This window comes from Dipodomys spectabilis, unplaced genomic scaffold (genome assembly GCF_019054845.1).
Source record: "Dipodomys spectabilis isolate Male_0828 unplaced genomic scaffold, ASM1905484v1 ptg000096l, whole genome shotgun sequence".
NCBI lineage: Eukaryota > Metazoa > Chordata > Mammalia > Rodentia > Heteromyidae > Dipodomys > Dipodomys spectabilis.
In genome coordinates, this window is record NW_024870773.1 from 8,894,552 (window position 1) to 8,907,604 (window position 13,053).

At 43.0% G+C, this 13,053-nt stretch overlaps 1 protein-coding gene and 1 non-coding gene across 2 annotated transcripts in view; one reads left to right on the top strand and one right to left on the bottom strand.

Moving 5' to 3' along the window:
* Window positions 1–150: 150 nt before the first annotated feature.
* Window positions 151–13,053, top strand: part of Arhgap21 (Rho GTPase activating protein 21) — a 120,553-nt gene continuing 107,650 nt past the window's right edge. The window contains exons 1-2 of the mRNA XM_042686075.1: window positions 151–230; window positions 1,647–2,057. Of these exons, the coding sequence (XP_042542009.1) occupies window positions 1,980–2,057 (78 nt within the window). The 5' untranslated portion in view covers window positions 151–230; window positions 1,647–1,979. The remainder of the gene's footprint in view (window positions 231–1,646; window positions 2,058–13,053) is intronic.
* Trnaa-ugc lies at window positions 12,868–12,938 on the bottom strand. The gene has a single exon. It is a non-coding gene; the product is annotated as a tRNA-Ala (tRNA).

Consider the following 13,053-nt stretch of genomic DNA (forward strand, 5'->3'; position numbering starts at 1 on the left):
GCGCGGAGCAGGGGCCCCGGCCCGGCCAGGCGAGGGGAGAGTCCGGCGGCCGCCGCCCCGCCCCACGCCCTCCCGCGGCGGCCGAGCGCCCGGGGCCAGCCGGGGCAGGTCGCAGCGGTGCCGGGGGCGGCGGCGGCCTGGGAGCGCACGGCCCGCCGGCTCGTCCCGGCTCACGCTGGGTGCGGAGGGCGCCGTCCGGACCGCGCGGATCCTCCCGCCCGCTCCCTCCGGTGCGTGGTCCGGTTGGTTTATTTTTCCGTCACCGCAGCGCGTTCGCGGGGCTCCGCCGCGGGGCTCCCTTTTCCCCTTCCTCGCCACCTCCCGTTGGAGCTGGGCGCGGGGCCCGCCGCGAGCGGAGGCGGAGGCGCCGGCAGCCGAGGGCCGCGCCCGCGTGTGCGGAGCGAGGGAGGGCCGGCGGAGGAGGGAAGGGCACAAAGGCCGGCGGCGGGCGCCGGGGTCTGGCCGGCCGGCCGTGGAGGAGGGGCGGCCCGGGCTGCTCATGAATATTAACCGAGCTGCGGCCTAGCGCGTCCCGGCGGGGCCCGGCGCCCGGCCCGCGTCCCCCGGTCTGCTGTGGCCGCGCGGCGCGGGGCAGCTGGGCCGAGCCAGCCAGCCAGCCAGCCGGCGGGCGGGAGGACGGGCGGGAAGGAAGGAAGAAGGTAAGCCCGCTCGTTTTGTTTTTACTCCGGAGCTCCCCTGCACTTCTCCCGCGGAGCTCGAGCTCCCCGACCCGCCTCTGGAAGGGGCGGAGGATAGTGTAGTGGGTGGGTGGGTGGGTGGTGGTGCTCTCCCCCCCCCCTTTTTTTTTTGCCTAGCTGAGTGGAGATGGGGTGCAATAATCACGAGCTAAAAGTTTGCTTGGGCTGCTCCTTCGTCTTTGGGGGGCTCCGGGGGAATGGCTCGGAGTGCGGAGCCGCTGCGGCTCGGCGTCCCACCCGCTGCTCCACGCCTCCCCGGCCGGGCCGGGCCCGCCAGTCCCCACCCAGTCCCGCCGCGGGCCAAGGAAAACAGCCGCCTCCTCGGGGACGCGGGCCCGGGCGCAGGGCGGCCCGCCGGGGACGCCGCCGAGCCCGCTCCCAGCTGGCCGGCTTTGTGTCGGTGTGGTGTGGGTTTTCTTCTTAATGTGTGTGTGTGTGTGTGTTGAGGGGGGGAGAGATGGCAGAGAGGGGACCCCCCCCCCAAGTACTGTCCCATCTTCACCTGGTGGGGAGAAAACTTCCCTTAAGTGGACGCATCCGCGTGATGCCGAAAAACCGCTCCCCGCCCTCTCAGCTCTGCCCAGGAAACACGGGAATTAAAATGCACGAGAGCGAAGAGTGGGTTTTGTTGTTGTTGTTATGTTGTTGTTTTTTTTCCTTGAAGGCAGCCGAGTGTGGGGCCCAGCCAGTGTGGACAGACAGTTCTGAGTTTTCGCATGTTCCCCCCCCCCCCTTCTGAAGACTGAGCTGTCTAGGCTTTTATTTTGTTGTTGTTGTTGTTGATTTGTTGCACGCGAAGTCTCCTAATTCTTTTCCTGTGTGTGGCTCGCTCGTGCACCGAGGGATCCTTGCGAGTGTCAGAAATTGTGGACGTGGTGTGGATGTGTGGCCAGGCGAAAGATGGGTGTCTGGAGAAAGTTCATGCCCTTTAACTTCTCCCTTTTCCAGGCAAGATCTCCTTGCAAGCTCACGCTGCTGGATGACCCATTATTCGGATTCTTCTTGGCCTTCGGAGTAACGCTTGTCTGGAAGGGGACACTAGCTCGCCCAGGAGACTTGTCGCCTTTGTTTTTCAAATCTGGAAAAAATGGAAGAAGAGGGCGAAGTCAGTTGAAGGGGGAACCTTCATTTCCTTGCACCTTGTTTTAATTTCACCAGTCCGGCATCTACTTCCAGCGTGGTGTGGAATTGGTCCCCTTTTGGTGTGTGGTGGCACCCCTTCACCCCCACCCCCAATGTGGGCTCCAAAGGATTTGTCCCTTCTTTGCAATTTGAAATGAAATGATGGCCACTCGTCCGACTGGGCTGCCTGAGGGAGATGGTGACAAACTCAAGGCCCATGGGGCCTCGGCCTGTGAGGTAAGCCAGCTGGGCGGTGGCTTGGGTCTGAGAGCCCCGTCTGGCAGTGGGGATCAGCTGCCACTAAGGCTTCACTAGGGGTTTTCTGGGTCTTTGAGCTGGTTGCTGGGAGCACCCCAGCGGAGGGGAGTAAGGTGGAGCCTGGCCTTTGGTTTCCAGGGACTTGCAGTGATTCTTTGGCAGGAACGTGTCTCTGCCTTTGAAATGTTCCCCTCTTGGTGACCCCTTCCGGGAGTGCAGAATACACCCATCGCCAGTGGCTGTGAACCTGAGAATGAGGCGCTTTTCGTCAGTCCCCATCTATCCTTCAGCATTTTCGGAGTTGAGCAGGCTGGAGGTGGCTTGATGCATTTTGGGAGTGTTTTTTGGGAGTCTGCTCTCCAGGTGGAGGAGGCAGCTGGTCAGCTTGTTGCACCAGGAACTGGATCTTCCCTGTGGACAGGGCATCCTGACTAATTCAGGTGCAGATCTCTGCTTTGAGAAGGAAAAAGAGTCTTCCACTGTGGACATATGTGTTGTCATTCCAAATCCCTGCAGATCTCCTGCCTTTATTGTACTTTTTTCTTAGGCCCGCCCTTTCCCTGCTCCCAGCTCTGTGGGCTGTATGTGATGTCAGGGGGTTTTCATTGCTGTCAGATTGACGTCTTGAGAAGGCCCAGGTGATTTATTTCCCTCCAGGTTTCTTGACTTTGTGTTTCTTCAATAGAAAATCTACTGATTAATGACACTCACATGCCTTGTTGCCTTCTCCTCCTCCTCCTCCTCCTCCTCCTCCTCCTCCTCCTCCTCCTCCTCCTCCTCCTCCTCCTCCTCCTCCTCCTCCTCCTCCTCCTCCTCCTCCTCCTCCTCCTCCTCCTCCTCCTCCTCCTCCTCCTCCTCCTCCTCCTCCTCCTCCCCCCCCCCCCCCCTCTCTCTTTCTCTTTCTCTCCTTTAATTTGGAGATGGGTGTATTTGGAGCTTATTTCTTTAAGGTACATATCATGTTTACTTTGCTGTGCATGGTTTTTTGCACTGTACTGGTTAAATGTACTAAATGTGGTTATCTTGAAAACTTTACTGGTGAGATTTCTCTCTTTTTATTGAAATGTCACAGATGGCAACAACAGCATTTCCAAATGAGCCTTCACTGTCTCACTATTTTCCTTCTCCAGTTAAATTTTAACTTCCTGGCCCTTGAAACACATCTAGTTCTGAGTGTGTGTGTTTGGGCATTTTGAGGAACATGAATCAGAAGTGAAATTTTGATTCGTAAAATAATTCAGAGAAACTTGCTTCGTGCACCTTAGTTTGTGTTAGAATAGAAAGTCTGTGCAGAAATACTAGGAGGTACAACGTGTGTGGCTGGTGCACAGTTTATTAGGCAGAACGGCAGGGGCAGATTTATGCTTAGAATCAGTATTTTACGTCTTGACATCTGTAAACACCTGTTTGCAGGTAAAGCATGATTAAATGTAACACCACAATCCTCTGATCATGGTAAACCATAATAACTCCTTTCAGAATGCTTACCTACAACCTAGTGATTGCTTAACATGTATTGTAGTTACATAATAATATGCACTGTAGACCGAAAGCCTTATTTGTCATTGTCTGTGAATACTCTAATTAGCGTGCTATTTGCATACTATTTGTAAGAACTACTGTTTATTTTTTGGTCATTTAAAAATATTCCCAAATCAAGAATTTATATAATCTTATCCTTTGCTCAAAAGATGTGCTTCTAGTTAGTCGCACACTTGGTTTTTATTAACAGTGACAGTTATGCATTTTTTTTAAAAAGGCTGTGAAAGTTATTTTCATTTGGACCTTACCGCTGGTTTGGCTTTGTTGTTTTTAGTGTGGGAAGGAAGAAACAATATTGACTGTAATTTGCTCATTTATAGAGTATAAACAATATTTGAATTTGGTATTAGACTAATATTGTTTAGCTTTTTAAAGAATAGCTATTTGTCAAGATTCTTTGTGCTGTCAGAAATGCCTGCTTAGTTAGTCATGGCATGGATTTATTTCTGCCTCTCATGAACTTCACATCTTGTGAATTTTTTTTTTTTTTTTGTAATAGAGAGTTGACACTGTAATCCATTGGGCTGATAGTATTTGGACACTGCTTAATTTTTTGGTGCTTAATCTTGGAAGTATTACATTCTGTAGTACTGCTACTGTTTAAAAAATGTTGAAAACCAATAGGTAGACCCCTAAATGTTTAATAATAAATTTGTGTGTTTAGATAGTAACTTTTTAAAACAAGAGACAAGATATTGGTTACTATTAACACAAGATGTATGTCTTAATAGTAGGGCTATTGATTAGCCAAAGACATTAACTTTGTGGAACAGAAGAAATCAAGAGTAAACTAATAGGTGTCTGTGTTTTGTGCCCGGTCGTGAGGCCTGAACTCTGGGCCTGGGCGCTGTCCCTCAGCTCTTCAGCTCAAGGCTAGCACTCTGCACTTGAACCAAGCTCCACTTCAGCTTTTTTCTTTTTGCTTTTGTGGTGCTGAGGAATCGAACCCAGGGCCTCAGGCATGTAAGGCAAGTGCTGTACCACTGAGCCACCTTCCCAGCCCATGTTTTGTGCCTTATCTAATTAAATTAGTTCACTCTACCTTCTATGACTAAGGTGTACTCCTTTGTTAAAAATAATCAAGATTTCTTATTTATCTTTATTATTACAATCTAATTGTGGCTAAATGAATTAAGTTAGCCTCCTGCCCCTAAGAACATATTGGAAGGCTCCAAACAAATAACCAACCATTAGTCCCTTTCAAATAAAGAATTGTGATATGGAGTAGAATACAATATGTCTTGGTATTATGCACTAAAAATAGCTGTTTGTCTTTATGTAAATTTATATACTTGGTGTATGTCTGTGCTTTTCTAAATTGGTGTCTGTCAGAACCATATAAGATTGTGTGTGTGTGGGGGGGGGGTGTGTGTGTGGGTGTGTGTGTGAGTGTGTGGTATTCGTAGTAGTATGAAAGCAAACATTGAATAACTTGACTTTATTACTTCATGTAGAATCTTCCTTTGAATCTTCTGATGTGCTTTCTTCTATAACACATACTTTCATCCTCCAGGATTCAACTTGCTTTGTTTTTAAACTAAAGAAGTAAAAAATTGCTTTATATCACATGATTTATTCTTCCTTTTCTGTATAATTGCTAGTTCATTTAGTTCATTTTTGTGATTTGCTTCTTCACCTAGGCTGAGATTACCCTATGTCTGCAATGTATGGCTGAGGAAAAAGTATTTGTTGGTTGATCATGGAGTAGTTGCCTTCCCCTCTTCCTGACCCCCTCCTCCTGTGAGCAGTATTGTCATCCACTCATTTGTCCTGAGTGAAACATTAGGTCATTGTCCTTGAGTCTCCTTTCTCTTCAATCCTGACAGCCAAAGACCTATCAAGTCTACATTCCTAAATCCTTCTGCCACTCCCTGAGCTCAGGTCAGCTTGCAAATGAGCTTGCAGAAACAGCTTGCCAATAACTCAGCCTGCCTCCTTCTAGAGCTTGGTCCCTGTCTTAGTCAACGATGCTTCTGAAATAGGAAGATGATCATTATATCCCCTCAGAGAAGACAATCTTCTGGCTTCCCATTGCCTTGTTTAAACTCCTTAGAAGTCTCGCAGGACTCAAGTAATTTGGGTTGCTCTTCTGTCTCATCTCTCCTTTCTATTCTGAATTTTGAGGTCTGCAGAGACAGGCAATGTCTGCTAACTTTGGGTCCTTTCACTCTCCACTGGTCTCCATCCTTCATTTCTCAGTCTGGTCTTTTCTTCCACATTATTCCCCTACTTCATTGTCCCCTCTTCTGTCTCTTTGAAATTTGTTCAAATTTCTGATCTTAATTTACCTCAGGACTCAGTTTGATCCTCTTCTGCTATATTTTAAATACCACATATATGTCAATAGTTCAGGTATATATTATTGTTACTATAAATATGTATATATATAGTTATTATAAAGGTAATGTTCAGTGGGGTTACAGTGACATAAATCAGGTAATGAGTACATTTCTTTTTGGACAGTGTCACACCTTCCCTTGATCTCTTCCAGTTTGTCCCTCCTCGCTCCTCCTACAAGTTGTGTAGTTCATTTTCAACATAGTGTTTAGTGAGTACCACTGCTACATTTGTCTGCCCTTTGTCTTTCCATTTCTGTGTCCTTCTTACTCTCTCAAGACAGAAAAATGAACTAATAAGACAAAAAAGAAATGAAAAAGAAAAAAAACCCTCTTGTGCCTATTTCCTGGAGTTCATTTCAATAAATATTATTTCATATGATCGGAGGCATGTAGGCATTACACCTGAGTGCATCTGACCTCGTGTTTATTTATATATATAGATTTGCATTGTACAAACACATGTGTTATGTGCACACATGTGCAGTTTCTCCCCCCTGCCTTATTCCTCTGTCTTTTGGATTTAGATTCCTATATTCATCTGACCTGACCACTGAGAATAGCCACTTGGATATTAAAAAGGCAGACTCCAAACCAAATCCCAGATTCTCTCCATGTGTGTTTGCTGTGAGGAAGTGTATTGTTTCTAGTCTTTGTCTCAGCAATAGCAATCACACCCTGCCAGGTCAGGCATCTTGGGGGTGGTCTTATACCCTCTTTCAGGTCATGTACGACTTGCCAGTCTGGTTAGCTGACCTCTCAGCCTCAATCCTTTGCCATTCTTGAGTCTGTTCTCCACACAGATATTGAGCAAACCATTCATAAATCAGATCATGCCACTCCTTTGCTTAGATTCAACTTTAATGGCTTCTCATTTCCCTGAAGACTAAAGGGCAAAGTTCTTAAACTGATTGCAAAGCCTTAAGCAACCTTACTTTTCCACCTCCCTGATCTCACTTCCTGCTGCTCTCTCTACTGGCCAGTCTTGACTTTAGCTCTTCTGCATACATATCATGCATGGTAATCCCCAGAGCCTCTCATTTGCTGAACCCTCTTCTTGGAATGCTTTTCCTCCAGGTCTTTACATAGCTTTTTTTTTTTATTTTTATTTTTTATTGCATTCTAGTTTTTTTGCTTAGAGGTCTCCTTCTGAGTGAAGCTTTGCCAACTTCTCAGTTGAGTGAGTGTCCCTCGCCTGTTCCTCATGCCCTGCCCTCCTTCCTCACCTCTCCCTCCAACATGCTTATCCATCTGTTCTTTGCATGTTTCTTTGAGGCATGTAGAATGTAGACAGTGGCTGCAGTCTCTGTTTCATTCATATTGTATCTCTTGTGCTTGTAGTGCCTAGCATGTACAATAGGCCCTTAATAAATAAAGTTTTAATGAATAAAGACTCAGAAACTGTGCACTGTTATTTAGACATGTAATCTATGACTGTTTTAGGTAATGCAAAATATGTGGATTATGTGGAGCATTTTTTTCCCTTAGACCTTGTGTCCACCTTAAATTTCCATTTCATTTCCATTAGAACTGCTTCTAAAGTTATTTTAGTCCATTTTTCTTTGCATCTTTTTTACCTTTGGGGATCTGGTTACCAAGTTACAGTAACCAAGACAGTGTGTGTATACAAATAATTTGCACTGAGGTTGAGATAATAGCAGAGTAGAGTGGGTAATCAGACTGGTGTGTTAGGAGAAACTGCAAAGCTAGTATGTCGAAGGTTGGGGATGTTAGCTCAGTGGTCAAGTGCTCACTTAGAGATCTGTGGCCTTGGGTTTGGTCTCTGCCCTGCAAAATACACATACAATGTATCTGTATACATTTATAGAGAAATAAAAGTAATTGCTCATATTAACAATGTTTTGTTTTTTGAAACAAATATTTAGCATGTAATTCTTCCTTACTAGATATTTTTACCTTAATATTTCATATTCAGTTAAAAAATAACATTGACTGTGGCAAAAAGGTTAACAGTTGTTCTGGATGAATGTTGGGTTATATTATTTCTTCTTCTTTTTTTTTTTTTTTTTTTGGGTCCGGTTGTGGGGCCTGAACTCTGAGCCTGGGCGCTGTCCCTCAGCTCTTCAGCTCAAGGCTAGCACTGTACCACTTGAGCCACAGCACCACTTCCAGCTTTTTTTTTTTTTGCTTATGTGGGGCTGAGGCATCGAACCCAGGGCCTCATGCATACAAGGCAAGCTCTCTACCACTGAGCCACCTTCCCAGCCCCTATTTCTTCTTGTTTGAATTTCAAAACAATAAAAGACCCAGTTAACAAAATTTTTAATAGGTTACATGCAGCCAGTCTTGTGTAAATCTGCTTTTTATTTATTTTAGCAAAACTACATTGTTTAAAACAGTACCTTTTCAACTTTTAAGAAGTATATGCTCTTTTTGTAGGTCTTGGATTCATTCAAGGTTAGTTACAATATAGCATTGTTGGTTAATGTTACCTGTGTATTCCTTTGCATACTGAATATAAATGTCAGAATACCACTACCTGCTGAAAGCTCTATGCTATGCTATACTTAGAATTTAAGGTGAAGCCTGTCAGAATTGAGAATGGTGACATAGTAGTAGTAGCAGCAGGTGTGGTAAATTGACATTGTGCAAGTCTGGTTTGAATGTATTAAATGGGACTGTCACTAGATAAAAGCTAATGGGGTACCCAGATCTAAAGAAAACTTCCTTAAGTTAGTGTCCTTTAGCTTTTACACTTTGAAGTTTAACATTTCATGAAGGCTGTTACTGTAATTTCATGTTTTTGGGTTTTTATTTTATTTTTTATTTTTAGTTCCTACCTTGAACAGAAGTAAATTCAGTTTCTTTTGTTCTTTGCTTTGTGAAGGGCCTTATCTTCTTATATTTAACAATATGCTGATTTAAGTATGGGCAGTGCTCATGTTGATAAGATGCACAGATGCTGTTATTGAATGCAATTATTTTCTGTTACAGAAGGACCATATGGTAGGCACTTGTTTTTCTTTCTGGTTGATGTGATTAGATTACTAAAATAAAAGGTTATTGTACTTAAAGATTGTCTTAGTATTTATCTAATTTTAATGGACTTCAAATTAAATATATAAGCCTATAGATTCTTTGGTTTTTGGAAAGAGAATGTCATGTAAAAGTTCAATTTTAGATTACTTTCACTAAAGTAGATTTGTTTGAGTTGTTATGTTTTCATAAAATGAAATACAGAGTGTCATAATAAAATGTAGAAGGTGACATTTTGTACTTTTAGTTTTTTTTTTTGTCGGTTGTGGGGCTTGAACTCTGGGCCTGGGCATGGTCCCTCAGCTCTTCAACTCAAGGTGAGCGCTCTACCACTTGAGCTACAGCGCCACTACATTTTGTACTTTTAAAACATACTGAACTATAGGTTTAAAAACTTCATGTTATAGAATTTTTATGTATTCTTCCTTTTAGTTATCTATTAATGGGCAAGGGAATTCCACTGTTTTGAGTTGTGAGCAAAAGAAATAGAATATAAATTTGATATTTCATGAATATTCATTTATTTGATGGAAAGTATTTTTTTTTTGGTTTGGTTGGTTGTGGGGCTTGAACTCTGGGCTTGGGCGCTGTCCCTGCACTCTTCAGCTCAAGGCAAGCGCTCTACCGCTTGAGCCACAGCACCGCTTCTGGTTTTCTGATGGTTTATTGGAGATAAGAGTCTTATGGACTTTCCCGCCCAGGCTGGCTTTGAACTGTGATCCTCAGATCTCAGTCTCCTGAGTAGCTAGGATTACAGGAGTGAGCCACCAGTGCCCGGCTTGGAAAGTATTTAGACAGATGAGAGCAAACTGTTTATCTGTTACTAAGGAATGGCAAGTTAAAGACTTTATTTACTTTCCCATATTGACTAGCTGCTGTCGAGTCTTCTGTTTGATACCGGGTGTGTTTTGGATTCAGAAGTGGTTACCTGCTGCCTTTTCCCCTGTTACTTATCTCTGTTTTAAACAGACATCTGGCATAGCTATAAGTAGGGCCAAGTATACTTCATCCATCTCATAACTTAATGAAGATATGGTCTCTTGATTACTTTTAAAAAAAGTTTACTTCTGTGATCTTAAAAGAACCTATATTTGTAATAATGTCTTCTATATTTATAAGGCAAAGGGTTCCCTTAGACCAGTAGATACAAAGCTGGATTTAAGGGTACATTTAGATGTTTCTTCTGGATGTGGGTAGATATAATATTGGACTAATGGAGACATTTGTTTTAGCCTGGAGTTAACTAGATACACTTTTCATTTTATTTTGTTTTATTATAAAGGTGATGTACACAGGGGTTACTATCACTTAAATCAGGTAAAGAGCACATTTATTTTTGAACAATATCACTCTTTCCCTTTCTTGCTCTCTTAGATATCATTTTAATACAGCATTTTCAGTCCTTGAAATATAGACATCATTTAATCAGTATCTTCCAAATAAGATTTCATATTTAAAAGGACTATGTAAGCTTCATCAGTGAAATCTACTTTCTTATATTAGGTAACATAGTTGGTACTGGTAGATGGGTATCTAGTGTAGTTTAGAACTATATTATAATGCCTTTTGGAAGTTGTTTTTCAGGCTTATTATTATTATTATTTTTGCATTACTGGGGTTTGAACTCAGCATCACACTTGACTTGGCTAGTGCTTACCACATTGAGCCATTCCTCTACCACCACTTTTTGCTAGCTATTTTGGAGATAGAGTCTAGTAGACTTTTTTGCTGTATCTGGCTTCAAACCATGATCCTTGAGCTCTCCGCCTCTTGAGTAACCAGGATTATAGGCATGAGTGACAGGTGCCCAGCTTACAGTTTACTTTTTTTTTCTTCGACACAGAGAAACATTAATAAAGAATGTTGAGATAAGCAAACCAATTTAAACACAAAAATGTTTTTCAACCTGATAATTATTACACTAAAACAGATTGGACAAACATTCACAGGAATTATATTTTACAGATCAGTTTACTTTTTAAAAAAGAATTTAACAGAGTATCATAGACTTTTTTTTTTTGGTCGGTCGTGGGGCTTGAACTCTGGGCTTGGGCGCTGTCCTTGTGCTCTTCAGCTCAAGGCGAGTGTTCTACCACTTGAGCCACAGTGCCACTTCCGGTTTTCTGGTGGTTTATTGGAGATAAGAGTCTCACCAACTTTTGTGCCTGGGCTGGCTTTGAACGGTGATCCTCAGCTCTCAGCCTCTCCTGAGTAGCTAGGATTACAAGCATGAGCCACCAGCACCTGGCTAGACATGCTTTTTTTGGTCCATAGATTGTACAGGTAGAACTTGCTCAATTTGTAAATGGAGGAAAAGAAAACTATAAGGATAAGCCAAAGCTGTTTTCAAAGGTTGTAATGTAGAAAAGAAATTAGATTTATTTTGTATGGCTATGAAAAGCAGAGCTAGGACACACACACATACACACACACACACACACACACACACACATACACACACACACACAGAGCAACACACAAGAGACTCTTTATATTTACATTATGAGAGATTGCAGAAATCAATCTAACATAAATCTTCAGTGATAAATTGATCATTAGGAAAACAATCTTCCCTGCATCTCCTTCCTTATTTATCACTAATAATATTCTATCTCTGACCATTGAATCCTTTGTTTTTCATACTCTGGTTGTGACATGCATTGGGTAATATGATGCAGAAACATTGCATCTTAAATGCATTGTCTAAGTCCTGGTCTACAAGAGAAGAGGGATATCTTAAAGTTAGTGAAACTGATGGAGAAGCAAATCCTTTGACAAAGGATCTGACCAAGTGATACAAGTTAACAAATGAAGAAAATGTAAATGAGGTTGATAGGTATCTCGAAGGTGAATGTGTAGAATTCCAAGGATTAGAAGAAGCTTTAGAGAAAATAGCTATCTTTGAATGTGATTACATATATAGTGTATTCCTTGTCTTATAAAAGTGAAGTTTAGTTTAGACCTAAGACTTGCAGCTCTTGATTGCCAAGAAATTCTTGGCCCACATAAGTGGACATGGATGTATAGGTAAAAGAAGGAATGGTAATGGAAATTTCTTATTTTCTTATAGGCAGTGCTATCAATATAGCTAATAGAAAATCTTAACCTTTCCAATTGACTTGGAGATGAAACTGTTCCTGGGGTCGTGTCTTAAATGGTGTGTAAGTCATTCTTAGATGGTCCTGTGGTTCTGAAATTTGAGCTATTATTTCTGACCCTCATGAATCTTTTGCTGTATAAGACTACCACTGATACCTTACCAAATGTGTAATTGACTGAAATAAAATAAAAACATGGTGTAGACATAGTGGGAGAGACTGGGAACCCATCAAGTCATCTTTGGGATGGTTAAGCCAAACTAGCTTCTAGGTAAGATATTGAGAAGCATAGTTTAAGTCTACTAGAAATGCATCTGCCTGAAACATTAGGTATATGGTTTGATCCAGTTTAGGTTAGGAGCCTAGAAGAATTATTTCTCTTTGCTTAACTTTGACTGCCACCCTCCCTACTTACTCTTCAATGTCTTTATTTGATCACTATAATCTTTAGTCTTAACTTTGTCTTTCAAGCAGATTATTCAGACATTGTGTTTGGATTGATTGAGATCTGTACAAAAGAAGTACATAGTTATTTAAAGACTTAAAATGTCCCTGTACATTCAGGGAGCACAATGATACTGCAAACCATGTGGCTTAGATTGTGAATGCTGTTTGACTTCTCCATGCTGTGTTGAAATGTTAGCTTTTTTTTTTTTTTTTGGGGGTCCGGTTGTGAGGCCTGAACTCTGGGCCTGGGCGCTGTCCCACAACTCTTCAGCTCAAGGCTGAACTCTGGGCCTGGGCGCTGTCCCACAGCTCTTCAACTCAAGGCTAGCACCACAGCGCCACTTCAGGCTTTTTTTCTTTTTGCTTATGTGGTGCATATGGGAATCGAACCCATGGCCTCATGCGTGCAAGGCAAGCACTCTACCACTGAGCCACGTTCCCAGCCCCCTCCCTGAGCTTCTTTTGCTCTACCACTTGAGCCACAGCGCCACTTCTGGCCTTTTTTGTTTATGTAGTATAGGGAATTAAACACAGGGCTTCATGCATGCTGGGCAA